The 20,441-nt window shown below is 44.7% G+C and overlaps 1 protein-coding gene across 3 annotated transcripts in view; it reads left to right on the forward strand.

Moving 5' to 3' along the window:
- The window catches only part of LOC119179561 (uncharacterized), a 93,621-nt gene that overhangs the window by 36,284 nt on the left and 36,896 nt on the right, over nt 1-20,441 (forward strand). For all 3 annotated transcript variants that reach the window (XM_075869140.1, XM_075869142.1, XM_075869141.1), the window contains one exon: nt 7,872-7,994. In XM_075869140.1, the coding sequence (XP_075725255.1) occupies nt 7,872-7,994 (123 nt within the window). The remainder of the gene's footprint in view (nt 1-7,871; nt 7,995-20,441) is intronic.

Consider the following 20,441-nt stretch of genomic DNA (forward strand, 5'->3'; position numbering starts at 1 on the left):
AGAATTGCCGTAAACTTGAAGAAATGGCTGAAGCGGCAGATCAGTTTTTAGAGGCACAGCGACAGTCTAACCTGCTTGTTTTCCGAGAAAAGGCTGAAAACGGCATGGCTGTGAAAAGTGGGAGCACGACCTCAAAAACTTCAGTGCAATGTTTTGTTTGCAACAAAATCGGCCATAAAGCCTCAGATTGTCGCGCTCGGACGAAGCAACCTTACTGTGGGCATTGTCGTAGGGCAGGACACGATACCCAAGTTTGCACCAAGAAACCCGCCACGTATAAAAAGGCTTCATGTATATTGTCCGAAGAGAACTCTAAAGACAATGATAACGCATCCGGCGGCGGGCCCGAGAATAATGTGTCGGGGGCAGTAAACACGCAACAAATGGCAACGAAATATCAGATGCCAGTTCTCCAGGGTCTCCTATTTGATAAGCCTGTCTCTGTTCTTCGGGATACAGGAAGTAACACGACGGTTGTGCGACGTTCCCTCGTGCCCGACGAAGTGCTGACAGGAGCTATGACGACAGTATTTTTAGCCGATGGGAGCAGAATAAAAGTTCCCGAAGCAAAAGTGGAGATATTTTCGCCCTATTTTTCTGGCACGGTGATCGTTAAATGCATGACTTCCCCATTGTATGACGTCATCGTGGGAAACGTGCCAGGATCCCGTGATCCCAATGATCCGGATAGCAGGTGGAGCGAGGGACTGTCGGAAAGGAAGACGAAGTCTAAAAGCGTCAAGGAGAGATTAGGGGTGATGAAAGCAGATCGCTACGAGAGACCAATGATCAGCGTAGTCAAGAAATCAAGTACTTCGTTGGATTCGGTGAAAGCAACCGCTTTGAATATCAACCAACGAATCTTCAAGATTGAGCAGGCGGAGGACAAGAGCCTAGATCTCTGTAGGAACAAAGTTGGGCAGGTGTTTTTTGGGAGAGGATCGACAGAATATTCGTTTGTTATGCAAAAGGGAGTTTTATATCGCCATTATCGGTTATCCTCCGGCAAGATAGTACAGCAGGTAGTTGTTCCTCGCAAACTGCGGAGCCAAGTACTGCAGCTAGCTCATGAAAGTCTGATGGCGGGCCATCAAGGCATCAAGAGGACAATTGACCGAGTACTAGGATCATTCTATTGGCCAGGAGTTCAGGAAGAAGTAAAGAGATACGTGCGATCCTGTGACATTTGCCAAAGAGCATATCCAAAAGGTAAAGTGGGCAAGGCGCCTCTGGGCGTAATGCCGTTGATCGACACCCCTTTCGAGCGAGTGGCAATCGATATTATCGGTCCTTTAAAACCTGTGTCGAGAAACGGAAACCGCTACATATTGACCATGGTGGACTTCGCCACGCGCTACCCGGACGCGGTGGCCCTGCCAGCAATCGATTCGGCGACAGTAACAGAGGGCCTGGTGGAGATGTTCTCACGCGTAGGATTCCCGCGTGAAATTCTATGTGATCAAGCATCTTGCTTTACTTCCGAACTGATGAAAGAAGTCAACGAGTTACTGGCCATTAAGCACCTCAGTTCTACACCTTACCATCCTATGTGTAACGGGTTGGTGGAACGATTTAACGGTACGTTAAAACAGATGTTGCGGAAGCTCTGCCAGGAGGAACCAAGATCCTGGGATCGGTTGCTTGCCCCACTCCTTTTTGCCTATCGTGAAGTGCCTCAGACCAGCACGGGATTTTCTCCCTTCGAACTTATTTACGGGCGTGACGTCAGAGGACCACTTAGTTTGTTAAAAGAATTATGGATTGGAGAACACATCGGCGACGAGGCGAAGACAACTTACGGATATGTATTGGATCTGCGAGATCGTCTTGAAAAAACACTGCAGTTGGCTCATGAGAACTTGACACGAGCAAGAAAATCACAGAAGCAATACTATGATCAGCGAAGCACGAAACGTCAGCTTGAAGTAGGCGACCGGGCCCTTATTCTACTCCCTACTACGGAAAATAAATTACTCATGCAATGGAAAGGACCTTTTAAGGTCACAGGGAAAAAGGGCAGTCATGACTACTGGTTGGACTTGGGACGTGACACCAAGTTGTTCCACATCAACATGTTAAAGCGTTACGAGGATCGCGAACCGGAGAGGTTTACACAAACAGCGTCATTCGTAGTGATGGAAGAAGAGGAGGCAGATTCACCTATACCAGTTTACACTATTGACCAAGGGACTGGGGTGGAGACAATTAATATAGGTGAAGGGCTGGCTGAAGAGGAAGGTGCTGAGCTCCAGCGGATTCTGACCAAATACCAAGATGTGTTTTCCGAAATGCCAGGAAAGACCAATTTGCTGGAATGCCCGCTTCGACTGACAACACCGGATCCGATTTGCACTCCGCAGTACCCACTACCACTGGCGATGAAAGAAGTGGTTGAAAAGGAAGTTCGAGATATGCTCAAGCTCGGGGTGATTGAGCGATCCAATTCGCCATACAATTCCCCCTTGGTGCTAATTAAGAAGCCAGATCAAACTTATCGGACATGCATAGACTTTCGTCGCATCAACGAGGTGTTGATATCAGATGCGGAACCCATACCACGGACGGATATGATGTTCGCAGAGGTTGGGACCAAGAGGTTTTTCTCGAAATTCGATCTTACCAAAGGATACTGGCAAGTTCCACTGGAACTGGAGTCGAGATCGGTAACCGCATTTTCAACTCAGACCGGACATTACCACTTTATCTACATGCCATTTGGAATCAAAACTGCGTCTGCAGTGTTCACGCGTTTGATGAGAACACTTCTCCAAGGCCTCCCGAACGTAGCGCATTATATAGACGATGTTCTCATCGCTACTATGACATGGAAAGAGCATGTAGACACATTGCAGCAATTCCTGCACAGAGTGAGAGAAGCAGGATTGACTATCAAACCCCAGAAATGCGAAATCGCTATGACTTCCGTCGTATTTTTAGGCCATCGTTTAGGAGGAGGGACCATCCGAGCAGTGGATAGTACTGTCGAGAAGATTGCCAATGCACAAAAACCTCAAACAAAGAAGCAGCTTCGATCGTTTCTTGGATTGGCGGGATATTACCGCGATATGATTCCCCATTATGCGGAGAAAGCTCAGCCTCTCACCGAACTAACTAGGAAAAAGGAGAGAAATAAGATTTGTTGGAATCCTGAAAGAGAGGCGGCATTCGAAACACTTAAGCAAGCCCTTGCTTCTGGACCAATTGTAAAGGCTCCTGATCCGGAGCGAAGGTTTGTACTTCGGTCGGACGCATCTGACACCTGCATCGGAGCGATATTAATGCAGGAACATGACGGATTGTTACACCCTGTATCTTATGCAAGCCGCCAGTTGCTGCCCCGGGAAAAGAATTACTCTACCATAGAGAGGGAGTGTTTGGCATTGGTATGGGCGGTACAGAGGTTTCACATTTTTTTGTATGGGAACCAGTTTGTTGTACAAACAGATCACCAACCTCTACAGTACTTAGCCCGAGCCAAACACTTGAACAGTAGGGTCCTGAGGTGGAGCCTGGCATTGCAAGAATACTCATTTAGCATTCAGCATATAAAAGGGTCGGAGAATACCGGTGCGGACTTCATGAGTAGATTGTGAGCCAAGAGTTCGGACTTCATGCACTGTGATATTGGGTGTTGGACACTCAAAGTATGTCAGTGTATTTAACGGTGTTCTTGTGTATTTAGTAAATATTGGACCTCGACATGTGAACTATACAGAGGACATATACAGTGAAGGGGTTTACAGACCGCGCACGTGTCAGCAGTTTTTTTTTTTTTTTTAAAAAAAAAAGAAAGAAAAAACTCATTTAAGGGGGGGCTTTTGTGATATGTGTCGTGCGCGAAGCTTCAAAGTGCGCGCCATTCAAAGTGCGCGCCATACAAAGTGCGCGCTTGAAGCAGACAACGACGAAGGTAGCACGAGCGCTGAGGAGCGTGGCGGCGAAGGTACGAGAAGGAACGAGGAAGACGGGGCTCTCGACTCGGCCGTTGGGTTCCGGACCCGAGCCTAGTAACAGTCGAGCCCGGCCTACCTGCCACGTTCTACCTGCCACGGCCGTGCGTCGCTGACGTGCTGCGGCTTCAAGGCATCCTGTGCTTGAGGACACGCGGAGCTGTCGGGCTACGGGCACGAGTTCCAGCAGAGGTGTCCGGCCGGGACGCGGCCGGTGGTAGTGCCTGGTCTACCGCGCCAACTGGTCCACCTGGTCTACCGTGCGAGCAACGCGGAGCTGTAGGGCTACGGGCACGAGCTCCAGCAGATGTGTCCAGCCGCGACGTGGCTGCGGGGGCGGAGCCTACCCATCAACTAGTCGCCTGGTTGACCGTGCGGACAACGCAAGCCAGCTCAAGACGTAGCAACGAACCTCGGTGAGACCGACCTCATGTCTTGTGTCCATGCTAAAAAGGAGGGACGGTTAGTTTAGGACTTTGATAGTTCACAGAGACAGTGAAGGATTCTTTAAATAGCCTGTCCATGTTATGTGTGTTCGTTTTTCGTGTGTATAAAGTGTGGCGTACAAACGGCCTCGTCTTTTCGTGGGAGTCTGGGGCGACGGCTCGGACACCCATTAACTAAGAACCTGCACGTTGCTATAACACCCCCTGCAAATGTAACAGACGGTTAGAGTATTGGTGGCAGAAAATTAGAGAGAAAGGACAAAAATAAATATTGGAAAAATAAAATATGGACAGTGTGCCGTAAATGGCAGAGAACTTAAGCTGAAAATTTACCTTTTTTTCCATTAAGATAGAATTTATCGAAGTAGAGGCATTAGGCCAACATAAAAAAAAGGGTTTTTTTTTTGTCGAGCCTGGTGGCATACTTGTCACCACCCCGTTATAAAGGGGACGCTCATAGCATCCATCCATCCATCCATCCATGTCGCCTCCTCTCGTTTAGTTCTTGCAGTGTTCACTAGATGGCGGCACCGTCTCCAGCATGTTGCCACCTCTCGTTTAGTTCTTTCAGTGTTCACTAGATGGCGGGACTTGTAGCTGATGATGAAGAGATGCAAGATGTTATAAACTAGACGGCGGTACTTGTAGTTGACGATGAAAGATGCGAGATGTTATAAAATAGGAATAATGTCACATACGGCACGTGTCATCATCGGTGAAAGGCAATCGTTCGATTTAGTGCGGCGACGTACGCTAGGGGGAGCATTGTAATAAAATCGAGTGGGCAAAAGGTACGGAAGATTCATGGTTTACCAGGTTTACCTCCGGAGCTTCGCCCACTCATCATCATTCACTTCGTGGATATGGCGGCATTTTTTTCCCTTTTCTTTTAAGGCTCACTGTGACTCACTTTCCAGCACCGCTTTCGAAGCATGTCATCGTAACCAAGCAGTAGCATGATAGAGTTGATGGAGATGTGTGGTGTTCACTAATTAGTCTCTTCACAAGTAAGCCATCTTAGTCCTGCCCACCAGGCAGAGTTCGACTTTAATTCGCGTGTGGGTGCTCCACTTGTGAGAACGTCAGCAGTGCTCTGTTTTCCGGGGCTTTTCCTTTTAACTGGGGAAGACTTCCACGTGCCACGTGGGTAACATAAGCGAGATGTCGTCCGCAGTTTTTTGTCAGTCTTTTGCCTGATTATTTTCTGAGCGTTTTCGCAACACGCGTCAATACGTCGGTTTAGCATGCCCTTCTTTCTGTTTGAATTAGAAGTCCGGAGGCTGCTTAGACTTATTACCAAGATCACATGCATTTCTCGAAGCTGACACGTGTTACTGAATTGAGACACATGCTGTCTTGTTGGCGTCTTACCACTGTTTTGACATGTTTTCGACTGAACCAGCTTCTGCTTTACTGTTTAAGGTGGCGTCATATTTCTCGGACATTATTCTTATGTATTCCATGAGATTGTCGTTCTTTAAATAGATATATGGTCCTTCACTGCGGTTTTGAGCACTATGACTTTGTTAAAATGAGTGGCTACAATTATGTAGCATCCATCCTAAGTAAGTCTCGACAAATGTTAGTCCGTTTCCTCAATTCTCAATTCTTTCACTGACAAAAGACCAGTAATAGTCACTGTCAATAAAGATTCCAACAGAGTTTGGGCTCTCAGCTTGACCAATGTAAGAGAATTAATGCCCTTAGTGTTCGAGCTAGCCGATGGAGTCTTTACTCGGTCGTGGATTGGATTGGTGGCTGATCGTCGTGACGAGGGCTTCTAGCTGCAGTGACACACAGAACTCACGGTAAAAAACACACGCGGGAAGGAATTCTCATCATGTTGTTCTCCGAAATATTCCCCCGCAAGGGCCCATGAGCAAGTACTCGACAATGCAACTTCTCGGCCAATTGATTCGTCACGAAACTGCGCTGCCTGCCTCCGTCAAATAAAGCTCCAACTGTAGTTTTGCCTTCTTCGCCGGCTGCCCAAGCAACAGCATTCTGGAGATATACCTGCCGTTTCCAGTTGTCAGTTTCAATAAACTTGAGTTGTGCCGGTTTTGGTGACCTCTGGGAAGGGGTAATAGATTTCATCACCCGCAGGTTGCACATTGTATCCGCATGACGTCGACTGCACTTTGTATTCTTTGTACACTGTACAGCCCAAGCAGTGACCAGAACTTTGTAGGCGCTTTTCCTGATCTTCTTGTCATATGTGAAAGTCGCACTGCTCGGTACAGTCACTGAAAAAGCAGGCGTTAATCTGGGGAAGAGGTTTTATGGATGAGGTCGAACACTCCGTGGTTGATGGATGTCACAAAGAGGCTGTCGCCTTAATGTGAGAATCTTCAACATGGGTCTTCGATGCCTCCTCTCTTACAGAAACCTGCAGGACTGTTCGCTCTCGAACCTCTATTTTCGTTCGAATAAAATGCAGTAAAAATGAATAATCGCCTTCTGTTCTTCTGTTTTTGCCGGATTGGATGATCAGTGCGTTAGCGTGCGATGGTTTGGTTGGAGACGAGGATGAGAATGTGAGGAAGCGACTTACGCAGGATGTGGTGGGACATTGGTGAGTAAGTGTCCTCCGATACTCCGAGAATCTTGAGGGCACGCGTTTAGGATTAAACCGTGTCCTAAAGGCTTTAAAGTTCTCGAAACTCATTCGACGACTGGACGGGTTGCGCTTCGATGGGTCACTCCTTGTGAGACTGAAGGATAACGTCGCTTTTGGCAAAGCGCTCTTTTAAAATATCCAGTGCTTCAAAACAGCAGCCTGCCGTTGCTGGAAGTCCGGCTACAGCCGATGTCGTGTTACTGGTCAGAACCGGAACGCAAATAGGCGAACCGGTCTCTGTCGGTGAGCCCACCATTGTTGTAAATTAGTTGACTAAACTTCACCAAAAAAAGACGCCCACAACGAGATTTAGTCATCGAATTTCATGAGGTCAATTTTTGAATGCTGTATGGCGGGATGGGGCATGCGTTGCACGGGTTTTTTGGGTGTTGCCGGTAGTACTTGGTTTTGATACTGTTGCAACTGCCGTATCCGATACAGCTGAGGCACTTTCTATTGACTTTGTGGTTGACGCTAAGGCTGTTACAGGGTAATTCCACAAATTAAACATGCTCCAACCGACAATAGTTCTTTTAGAAGGCATTATATGTTGGAAAGGCGCATGCGTATTTTCTGTTACACACTAGCCTGTGCGGTTGGAGCACTTACTAATAGCAGGCTTTCTTTTGACATTCCTGCTTCTTCTATTTTAAAAACTTATTCATTGCACATTAAAAGAAATTTCAGGTTTAGAGAGCGAACAGCACAAAATTCACATCTGTCCGTGAAATAGCTGTAATCATGTAAACCAGCCTTTTCTAGAGCTGAGTGGGAGCAGATAAAAACCACTGCTACTTTTACTTTTGCTTCGCCCTCAACTGATTCTGTTTTTTTTTTTGCTCTATTCTCTGCCAGTTACGGCTACACCGTCAACCTCGAACACATCGTCAACCATGACCACACCGTCAACCACGACCACACAGGCAACCACGACCACACCATCAACCACGACCACATCGTCAACGACCACCGCAGGAGGTAAGCGCAGAAAAAAACATGACTACTACAATTGACTTTCAATCATTCGTACATGGCCTTAGAAACACAGTTACTCTTTGAAGTACATCAGATAAAATAGTCCGGAACAATTTTTTCTGGTGTACCTACTACACAACAACACAAACTGCAGCATGGCTTTGCGATATTCCATCATGAGAGATATAGTGGCTGTGCATTGTTTTACTTTACGTATTCGACTGGTACCTCCTGAAATTGGCAAGTCAAAATGACACAGGAAATATGATGGCATATGTTCATGTTGTCCCACTTCTTAAACCGCTTGATGATTGAATGAAAGCGTGGTGTTGAAAAAACAAGGCCCTATTTTCTGCAGCCCTTACGGAACACGGCTCAGCGCCTTGTAGGGGATGAAAGAAGGGTGGACGTAAACGAATATAGGAAAGATATAGATAGATAAAGAAATAGGGCAGGCAAGTGACAGAAAAAGAAGGAGATAGCAAAGTTGGGAGCTGGTCAAAGAATTTCGAGGACGGGGCAGGAGATGGTACGAAAAATTCCCAGTTGTAATGCCACCAACGCTATACTGAGGCGAAACAAGGCCGTATTGATGCCAGTAATATCTGGGTTTTCACGTCCCCAAACTAAGATACCACCATGAGGGATGCTCATCTGGTGTTAATTAACGTGGAATGACATAGAAAAGTACACGGATCTCCAGCGCTACAAATATACCGAAATCAGACCACCGCAGCTGAGATCGCGACCTTTGGGACAACATCTGAGCGCGCTAATCGCTGACCCAGGATGACGTACAAGCATTCGGTAAAACAAACTGCGCAGAGCACTTTATCGCTGGAATTTTTTACAGCAAAAGCTGTTATGAGATCACTTTTCGGGTCACGCCCAGTTGTTGCCCACCACCGCCCCCGTTGCCGGTGTCCGTAACCACATCGCGCCAAATTGAAAAAAAAAAGACAATGACACAGTGAGGCTTGAACCCGGATATGCTGGGTGCAGCCCAATATTCTACGAATTAATTACGCTAGTGCATGTAACTTGTTGTCAAACTTGCTTCAGGCAGGCATGACCCAGCCCAATGGCACAGTGGGGCTCGAACTCGGGTCCACTGTGTGCCAGCCTAGTAGTCTTCCACTTAGCAAGACCGGTGCTTGTGACTTGTTCTAAAACTTGCCTTAGGCAGGCTTGGTGTCAAGAAATCAATCGCGTTAATACAACCTATATTGCGTTTTACAACAGCGAAAGAATAACCAGCCATCGCACCATGCGAATAGCACAACGAGTGGGCCGTCCAACGCTCCAAATCATCACAAAAGCTTGTTCTTGTTCTCCTGTTAACTGTAGCGCATACCCACTTCAGCCATAATTCCTCATCGCCATCAGCGACTGCATGGACAATTGGCACAGAATTCCTTGCATGTGTTTAGCAAATACCACGCTTCTCAGAAGAATGAAGAAAAATAGCATATCGAATGCCAGCCTACTACCCAAAGGCCTATTGTTAATGCCCTTGCAGGTACCAAGCTACTGTTCTTGCAGTAGTTACCCAACTAGTGTTTTGAAAAGGCTCTGAAAGGCTGCTCTTCTACCTTTCGCTTAGACTGCGCTGCGCCTACCGTGCAGGCCTGGCGATTTTTTTAACAGTGTTTTATGCCGAGGCCCACCACGGCTCCAACGACGTATTTTTGTTACATATATGACATTGTAAAATATATAAAATAGACTGTAAAGTTGAAAAAAGAAACGATATGTGAATCCTCTGCTGTGGGGCGTCGAATCGGCGACCTCTCGTACAGCATCGCGCGGCCCTAACCAATGCGCCCCAGTGCACGCATAGCCAGGAGTACTAACAGCAAGCCATTGATATACACCAGATACCATTTAGCACTCCTTGGAGCTTAGCAGATTCAGTGAGTTTTTGTCATCAGTAGTGATATGGCCGGACAAGCGCGCGTATGGCCCGCTCTCAAGCTGATCGCCTCTCGCGTTTTGAAGAGCGCCGCCTCCACGCGAAGCGGGATCTCCCCTGCGTGCGCGCTTATCAGAGTCGTGTTGCGAGTTGCACGAAGGTCACTTCACTCGCTGCCGCGGGCGCGTTTACAAGAGAAGCACGGCGCTCACACACATAGATGTGAGAATCTTGACAATTGTTCACCCTTGTCCTGGGTGCGCTTGTGCGTTCGTTTCGTGCGCCTTTCTTTATGTTTCTACAGGGCGCTTTATGTGTCAAGCTGTACCTCTTCTTAGACTGCGCTCGTCCTGTGTATGCTCATTTCGTGAGTGCTTTCTGCGTGAGGTGCGCGTTGGAAGTTTCGAGTTACTGCTACATGCCGTTCCTCGCGTGATTTTGCAGTTTGTTGCTGTAGCATCCGTTTCTTTGGCCTTGAGGTGAAGCAATGCACAATAAACGTTCAACGAACTCTGGGAAGAAATGTTTTACTTTCGTGTTTTACCGATCCCGAGAAATAGCGATCAGCCGCATTTTTGTATATCTCCTACGTTAATTCGCAATTCATTATGGCAGTGTGGCCGACCAACAAACTATGCCTCTGGAGACATTTCTGAAGTATTAGCGTGAACCCTGATTAACATAGTCTTATTGTTTTCTTATCGAAAAGCTTAGAGCACGCATCACTTCTACTGTTGGACATACTCAGCTACAAATGTTTTCATTGCAAAAGTAAATTAGGGCTGCATCTCGAAACGTATTAAAAGTGCAGCAAAAAGACACTGCTTTAGCTGTTGAATGCTAGCGTATTTTATTTGAAAAGTGGTATTTCCAGTGCGCGTTTTGTGCAGTATGCAATCACTGCAAATATTTGTAATCATTTTAACCAAATGAAGCAAACTTTGCGATTTTTTATACGTGAAATTCAAGCAAACACCCTCGTGGGTCAATCCGTCAACTACTGTAGCGGTTATTTGCAAGACAGTGTTGCTCTTTGTGAGTAATGGTAAGGACTATATACTAATGCATTTTTAATAGCCGTAGCTGAGAGCGTAAGTTTGTGGCTCTGCGTCAATACGATATGATGTAAACTGGCTACATTTTTTAAAATGCGACAAAAAATTGTGCCTACCAATGTGTCCTTTATGATATACTTCTCCGTATGATCGTGGCCATGGAATCGATAGAAGCAGTCTTAATAATGACAGCATATTGACAGCGTCCCAGCATTCTTAAACACACCTCAGTTAGCGAATCGCAGTAGCGAACATTACTCTCGCATGGGCTTGGTCAGTGAAGAAGTTTGACACAGCCAAGGGAGGCCGGGGAAAAATGAACAAGACGTCACCTAATGCCGGCCGTTTGAAATATTGAACTTTCTATGTGTCATGTATGAGTAACTTTAGAGGAGAATACGAAGTGATCATTCTGGAAACACTCACAAACAAGGTGACCTAAAAATCCTCGACAGTGTTCAACGTAAGGCCATCCGCTTCATATGCCGTAACTACAGCCACAACTTCTCACCAACACAGGCTCAATCACTGAACATTGTACCATTACATTCTCGTTATTGCATCGAATCTTTAAAACTATTATATACAGTTATCAACGCCTCTCCTGGCATCTTTGGTGGTAACCACATTGCATTTATGGAAGAATCTTGCACCCGCAGCTCCCACATCTTGAACATAAAGTCTTTATTTGCTCGTACTAACACATTCAAATTTAGTTTTTTCCCACGTACTATAGACCTCTTGAATTCCCTACCAGGCAGTATTCGTTCACTATTTTTACAAAATTTCACTGATACCGCCATTGCCCATTTAGAAAATAGGTAAAGACCGTGTTTACTATACCATAGTGATGTTTTTTGTATATAGTTTTATTGTTTCATTGTTGTTGCTCTGTTTGTATTAGTTTTGTATAACTCATCCACTCCTGCTATAGCCCCGCATTAGATCTGCAGTATATTCAAATAAATAAAGAAATAAAGAATAAGATTAAAGAAATAAAGAAATGAAGAATAAGAATAAAGGGCGGGGTACGCACTACGTGCCTAATAAGACAATATGTGCACTCGATTGATACAGTGAATTATGATAATAAATTATACCTGAGATTTTCTATTGGGCAGGTAACCTTAAATCATACACTGGTTAAGTGATTCACATTAGGTATTCAAATCGTAAAGTGTTTCCTGGCCGCTATTTCACTCTTCTACCATGCGTGTCTGTCAACGGGATCTCTTGCCAGACAACGTGCTACCTAGGTCAAAGTAATGGAGCTCGACTGCTATCCCAGAGCGCGGGAGATGGCAAACTGGTCACGGCAGCCGTAATTCGACTGAGGTGAAGAGCTAGTGGTCGGTGTACTTATAATTAGATAACGTTAAATATCTTCATGTGTTACTGTTTTCTGACAGTATCCTGCTTTCCAGGCGCATAAAATCCACAACAACAACATTACGCCCGTCAAAATGCTTGAAGGCCTGCACCGCGTTTGTTAAGTATACCAAACCAATTAACGCCAGGCTGCTGGCTTTACGGTACATTGCCACCATCCGGTTTCATAGCCATCCTACAAGAGGACGCTAACTCTTGCATCTCATCCTACCTTGCCTGTATTCGTTAGTTGTCGACTACAGGGAGCGTCTGGCATTTGTGTATTGAACGCATTTTTAGTGAAGAAACAGCGGTATTCTCGAAGACATGAACAACTGCTTCTGCGCATTTACAACTTCGTATAATACCACATTTGCACCTCAGACAGTTATGCACCACCGTGTAATCGCTAGTCCTTTATTTAAATAGGTATCTGTTGGTTGCCGAGCATCATAGCTGTTAGAAAATACGTGAAAAACATGCGAAAAGGAAAACTTGCTAATCTGTTTACCAAGGCGCTTTTTTCAAAGCTAACAATCGTATAGTCATTACCAAAATAGGTGAAAAAGCAAAAGAGATTGGAAACAAGAACAGATATTTCTTTATTTATTTTTGCATCACAGTGGTTTAACATTTCAAAGAAAAGCTCTCACTTCTTTATTTGGCTGCTTTGCCAGGCGGAAGCGTGAAAAGAAATGTTTAAAATGCAAATAAAGTCGAACCTTTTCTGTGTAGCTGAAATAACGCCCAAGAAAGAGCGTTTACTCAGTGCTGCTCGTGATAACTCTAATATCAATGGCCTGGAGCTGTGGCGCAGTCGCGCACGTGAACCGCTTGGTTTAGATATTACTTTACACAGTACAGTAACACTGTTTTCATTAAGGAAGTGCCCACATTGCAGGGCCTTTTTGAAGAGCTAAAGCATAACCTTCCTCATTAGAAACGCACAATACTTGGCGCTAGTTCGGGTGTGTTTATTTATGGCGCTCAGCGCCCTGAAGTGTTTCAGGTTATGTGAAGGTCCCTTGTGGAAGCTCGTTGAGGCATTTTCTACACCTAGTGTTTTTAACGTGCGCAGATGCTGCAAATGCTGTCGCCTCCATCTAAAAGCAACGGCCTTCGTCATAATCGCACCCACCTCTTACCTGTCAGCTGCGAAAAATCATCATCAGCGATTTCCCACTCTAGCTAATTCTTCTATGTTTGCGATTTCGTCACTACAGCTGATCCAGGAAAAGAGGACTCGTTTGGAGCCGGGTATATAATTCAAATCCAGCTGATAATCATATTTCTATAGGCACCTACGCTACAGTACTGTTGATTATGTCGGCCGTGTACTTTGCGGAAAAAGTGACAGTTATCCCGTAAGGGTGAAGCAATGAACGCGACAGCAGCGAATTAGATTTATACGAAGGAATGCTAGGAGCTCACTCCTCCAGCAAGGGAGGCCACGGCAGCGAGTGCTGTCTACTGGTGCATGCCTTGCAGACAACTTATTTACCTTTTATGTATATCGCAAGCAAACTGTTTCAATGCCATGTGCTGGTGACTAGAGAGAAAAAAAATGTCAAAGTGGCATTTTTTTTGCCGATGAACTGAAGCCAATTTTTCACTTTCTTTCCATATCATCTTCACAACAATGGGACAGCAGTATTTACACATATTTTTTTATCGTTTGGTACAGTGGTAGCTCAACTCTGAAATGTTGTTGCTGATGAGGCGCTGAAGCAATTACCTTTTTTTTTTAATTTTTTCTGACCATGTCGCGCGTTAATAGCAAACGCGATCATCTGAAACAAAAAAATGCCAAAATTCTGCTCCGTCAAGTTGGTTGCCATCTTCCACCATGTTGTATAGTAGCGAAAACCTGAATGGGACAAAATTTTCTCACCACAAAGTAATATTTTCTGTCACAATGCCAATCGCTATGTACTCATGAACTCTTCTGTATTTGTCCTATTTTATACATGTCAGCATTCACACTATCTCTATAGAAACGTTATGTGAAACGATCTTTTACTTTATGAAAACACACGAACATGAAACAGGCCATACGCACTGATGATAATACGACATCATACCACCTGTGTACAAATCTCTAAGCAGTCGCAAAAACAAGTCTTGGCCGACCGTAAGTGAAACAGTCTCACCAGTGATGCTAATATGCTGAGGTGTCGAAGACGTCATTGGCGGCCAGATACGTGCTCAGAGATTCTAGCATGAAGTAAATCAGTCGACAAGCAGGGCAATGCTCAGGTAGAGGCACGATGGTGCAGCTAGGCATCTAAAACAGAGCCGGCAAAGTCAGGCAGTATTCTTCACGGACGCGCGAACCAGGAGCCACAACCAAGCCCTCGGGCTAACGCGCGACAGTGGACCTGGTTGCTGCGGTGTCTTCCCGCTGGCCCCATGGGCCATCGAAGCTTGAGGTCAAGCGAAGCATGCTGCTCCGTCTCTTGACCACTACCAGGTAATAGCGGCAAACCATGACCGTGACCTTGGCGAACTGCCTCCCCCCCCCCCTGCTTCTCGCCGGAAGAACCAGCTTGCCTCCTGCGTCACACTCCTTGGGTCAACTCGTCGGCTTCTAATTGTGGCTTTCTTCCTTGCTGCGTCAACAAGTGATTTGCCTCTGAAAACTTCGTGGTGCTTGCAGATTGGACCACTTTCCTCCTATTTGGTTGACGTAGCGCACTCCTTATATCGTCATTGTGTTAGCTGGTATTTCATTGGTTTTCTCTTTGCACCTGTACTGTTTGTCATCTTTTTCCTCCCTTTTCGCCACTCGCCAGGTTCGCGCTGCTCAGCAGCAACACCATGAGCACTGGCGATCTTCTATGCGCATATCACATCACACAAGCTCATATTTAAGTCTTTTGCTCAACGAGCGATAAGAAAACAATTGTGTTATATGTGCGCGTAACACAGATACAACACTCCACATGCAAACTAGACAATCACTATGGAACCCTATTTTACCAAAATATTCACCAAAATCACACCTTAGATGCTAGCACACAGCATTTTCAAATCAACCTGAAATAAAAATACTTCCACCTGCAGGTGAGGTACAAAAGAGTGGCCTGATAGTTGAATGTAACGTTCAGGTACTCGCTGCTCACACAAGGTAACTGGCACGTTGCCGCAGCCTTGGAGCATAAAAATTAAGAGACGTACAGCTGCGTCTCCGAATGAGTAGATTCAAGATGATGGCCAGCTCAAACGCCTTGCATAATTACGGTGGAAATCTAGGCTCTACTTGCAAATGACACTGTATGCGAAGGCGTTCGAACCAAGCGCATGGCTGCAAAGGCGTCGGAATAATTGCCTTTGAACAAGTCCACATACTGTATAATGAGGTACGGGGTGAACGAAATCATCTTGCGAGCAGAAGTAGCTGCTAATTCACATTGCATGTCAGAGGATGCATCGGTTGCCTTGTTGCTGACTTGCCCTTGTACCGGTATTGCACTACTGTTTCACAGTCCATTGCTTTCACAGTCCAATACCGGTACAATACCCTTGTACCGGTATTGCACTACTGTTTCACAGTCCAGTCTTTGGCAGCAGCGGTGGCAGAACCGGCAGATCTACTGATTTTCGTCTGTTTGCGCAGATTTTTTTTTCGTCGACCACTGCCTTCCTGTCGGTGGCCTGTGTGGAAACCATCTCCCTGCTATCAAGTTTCATCGCATCGTGTGCCATTTTCACGCCGCGATTTCTTCGGATCAACTGATATCTCCAACTGAAGCTACCGACGATCTTACCGCTGGGGGCCACCACCATCACCGAGCTTCACTATAAAAGTCACCGACCCTGAGGACAGCGGCTCTTTGGCAGCAGCGGTGGCAGAACCGGCAGATCTACTGATTTTCGTCTGTTTGCGCAGATTTTTTTTTCGTCGACCACTGCCTTCCTGTCGGTGGCCTGTGTGGAAACCATCTCCCTGCTATCAAGTTTCATCGCATCGTGTGCCATTTTCACGCCGCGATTTCTTCGGATCAACTGATATCTCCAACTGAAGCTACCGACGATCTTACCGCTGGGGGCCACCACCATCACCGAGCTTCACTATAAAAGTCACCGACCCTGAGGACAGCGGCTCTTTGGCAGCAGCGGTGGCAGAACCGGCAGATCTACTGATTTTCGTCTGTTTGCGCAGGTTAGTTCACGCCCGGTTCAAATTTGCTTTGTTGTTCTTAGCGAGTTTTCTGTGCTGCCGCTGCTGCCAAGTGAATTGTATTTGTTCTGTGTGCTACATTTCCTGGTACTATGTCGACACTAAATGCATGCCCTACATGTAACGATGCCATTAAATCCGATGAATTGTCGGTGGCATGTGGCGAGTGTAGCCACTGTTTTCACATTGGAACATGTGCAGGCATATCAGAAAAACAGTATAAAAAGAAGTCCGAATCGGCTAGGCAAAAGTGGGTTTGCTCTACGTGCAAAGATAGTGGAAAAAGTGTCGAGATCACTGAAGGGAGGCCGGAAGCTGAAGTTGACATCAGATCTATTCTCAGTGGCATAAGTCAGAAGTTAGACGAGTTGTTGCCGCTCAGGGAAACAGTGCCAAACATCGAGCGGTCGATACAGCTCATGTCGGACAAGTACGATGAGATGTTGACAAGGCTTGCCGCACAAGAAAAAGATACGAAAGAAATACGGAAAAGACTTGAACGCCTTGAACAGGACACCTGCGCTAGTGATGATGCTTCAAAAAAACTTGAGGCCGATTTAAATGAGCTCGAGTGGAGAAGCCGCAAGTTTAACTTGGAAATACATGGTGTAAGCGTCTCTGAAGGTGAAAATTTGCTTGCAAAGGTAAATTCTGTTGCCAGCATGATTGACGTTTGTGCACTGGACGCAGCAGACGTCGCTGCCATTCACCGCCTCCCATGCAAATTTGGCAAAACACCAGGTATAATCGTTCGGTATGTCAGACAATCTGTTAGAGACGAATGGCTGCATAACCGGTCAAAACTGAGAGAAAAGAAATCAAGCCTGTTCATCCAAGAGAACTTGACCAGCCAAAGTCGGCAACTGCTTCGAGAGGCTAAGGAATGGGCGAGGGAAAATCGGTACAAATACGCCTGGCACAAGAACGGGAAAATCCTACTGCGCAAATCTGACGGCGATTCCGTGTTAGTAGTGCGTCACAGGACCGACTTTCCCGTCTAAGCCTGCTAGTTGCTGACTGTATCTAGATTATTTCATTCCTCAAAATGGCTAGTCAAAGTCCCTTTCTTCCACACGAGCTAGACGCTTTTGTGACAAGTCATCACGCACATTCCTTGAAGTGCCTTCATCTAAACGTTCGTTCACTCTATAACAAGGAAGAAGATATAAATGACTTCATCAATGGTTTTCATTTTCTGTTTGATGCAGTAATGCTTAGTGAAACTTGGTGCAGGGATGATCGTGATTTGTTCAAATTTCCGTCTTATCAATCGTATTGTGTAAACAGAACTAATCGCCGAGGCGGTGGCGTTATGCTGTTGCTAAGAGAGCACGTAAACTGCGAGCTGCTTTCCAACTTTTGTATCTGTTGTGATGATTTTGAAATAATAACAGCTCGTGTGAATGACTGTATGTTTTCCGTTTGCTATAGACCACCAAGTGGAAATCTTCCTAGTTTCTTTTGTTTCTATGAACAGCTGTTATCATTTGTTTCAGAAACTGGCGATTATTTGGTGTCTGCTGGTGATTTTAATATCGACCTGTTGACCATTTCTGCACCACAAAAGGCCATGTTAACCATGCTGACTTCTAACGGATGCGAAAATTTAATCTATGTACCGACAAGGGTAACTACTGAAAGCGAAACACTGTTAGATTTATTTATTACTAATATCGATTCTACAAAAGCCAACAGTGGTGTAATAACGTGGGACCTTAGTGACCACCTCCCAATATTTGCTCTACTAAGAAAGCAAAATTTCACGATAAATGAAAAGCATCAGTACATTTCTTTTCAAAATATTACACAAACAGGTTTGGATAATTTTAGAGCTGAATTGCTACTTAGCGATATTCCGCAAATTCTGAAAATAGACGACGTTGACATTGCATACAGTAAACTTATTGATGAAATTTCTCGTGTGTATAAGCGTCACTTCCCACAAAAAAAGTTTAAATTGGGTAAAAAAATAAGAAAACCATGGATAACCCCTGAATTGTTACAAAAAATTAAGTGTAAAAATGCGCTTTATCACAAGTTCATTAAAAGTAAGGAACCAAGCATATTGAAAGAATACAAGTCGCTTAGAAACAAACTAAACAAAGAACTAAGGTCACACAGGAAATGCTATTTTCAAGCTGAGTTTGATAGCTGCTCAAAAAAACCCGATATGTTATGGAAAAAGCTTAATACTGTCTTAAATCGCCGTAAATCGTCTCCACGTGTAGAAAAGCTATTTCTTGGTGGCCACGAAATATGGGGCGATGATTTGGCGAATACATTTAATGATTATTTTGTGAGCAATTCTAATTCTTGTGCATCTGCTGATATTACAAAATTTATGCCTGATAGCAATCCATCTTCCTTTTTCCTTCGCCCATTTACAGAGTCTGAAGTACTGTCAGTTTTTCTTTCGCTTAAAAATAGCTCAAGTTGTGACGTTGAGGGCATGCAGGTTCGTCCAATCAAGTATGTGCTTGATTTAATTTGTCCATATCTTACCTACATCTTTAATCTGTCTTTGGCGAGCGCTATCTTTCCCAGGAGGATGCAGATCGCAAGAGTTTCTGTGCTTTTTAAGAAAGGTGACATAAACGATATCAAAAATTATAGACCTATTTCGATATTACCAGTATTATCCAAAGGGCTGGAGAAACTTATACACGTGCAAATGTCTAATTTTTTCGATAAGCACAATCTTATATCTACAGCCCAATTTGGATTTAGAAAACACCTTTCTACTGAGTTAGCCTTGCTACAACAAAAAGAATTCATTTTAACACAATTTGAAAGCAAGAATCTTGTGCTCGGCCTTTACATTGATTTCAGTAAAGCATTTGATTGTATCCATCATTCCATACTACTTAAAAAACTTGAAACCTATGGTATTCGCGGGCACTGCTTAAACCTCGTGAAGTCGTATCTAGATCATCGCCATCAGTACGTCCAGATTGAGCATTACCGTTCAGACTTAAAACACATCAGCAGAGGCGTTCCTCAAGGTAGTATTCTCGGCCCATTTCTTTTTATAGTTTACATCAATGACCTAGTAAATATCTACAGTGATGCGAAATACGTTATGTACGCTGACGACGCTAGCCTATTTTTTTCGTCACCTGAACTTGGTAGCCTTCAGAATAACACCAACACTGCTCTAAGGGCGCTCCAAGAATGGTCAGCAGCAAACGTTTTGCAAATTAATACTAAAAAGACAAAAGCCGTGATTTTCAGACCAAAATCTAAGCAGATAACCTGCGATCACATCACCCTTCTTTACACAAATGAAGCAATAGAAATAGTGAGTAGTGTGAAAATACTGGGAGTTACCTTCACACAAAATATGCTTTGGGATTTACACATCGAATCAGTTTTAGGCAAGCTATCTCGTGTGGTTGGTATGATGGCGCGTCACAGATTGATATTACCTTTTAAAATAAAGCTTCTTGTTTACAATGCGCTCTTTCTTTCTTCCTTGTATTATTGTTTTTTGGTATGGGGTACGACGACATATACAAATCTTGAAAGACTTCATGTACTGCAGAAAAAATTTCTACGGGCGCTTTTCAATGTACCCTACAATTCCCATACTTCAGATTTATTCTTGAAGGGAAATGTCATCCGCGTGTTTACCCTATACAATTACAAGTTAAGTATAGCGTTCAAACGAGAGATAAAAGAAAACCTAAAGTTTTTCCACGAGTTATCTCATCTTGCCAAAAACACCCATTCATACGGCACTCGTTACATAGAACAGTGGAAGGTGGTCACTGCGCGGACAAGCTATTCTATGCAGAAGCTATCATACACGCTGCCAACCCTTTTAAATTCATTTCATAAATTACACATTGAATTGAAAATAACCTCTGCACGAACACTGCGCGAGCATTTCATCAATTCATGCTAACATAGTAAATAGTGTAAAATATTGCTTTTTT

This window comes from Rhipicephalus microplus, chromosome 7, assembly GCF_043290135.1.
Source record: "Rhipicephalus microplus isolate Deutch F79 chromosome 7, USDA_Rmic, whole genome shotgun sequence".
Taxonomy (NCBI): domain Eukaryota; kingdom Metazoa; phylum Arthropoda; class Arachnida; order Ixodida; family Ixodidae; genus Rhipicephalus; species Rhipicephalus microplus.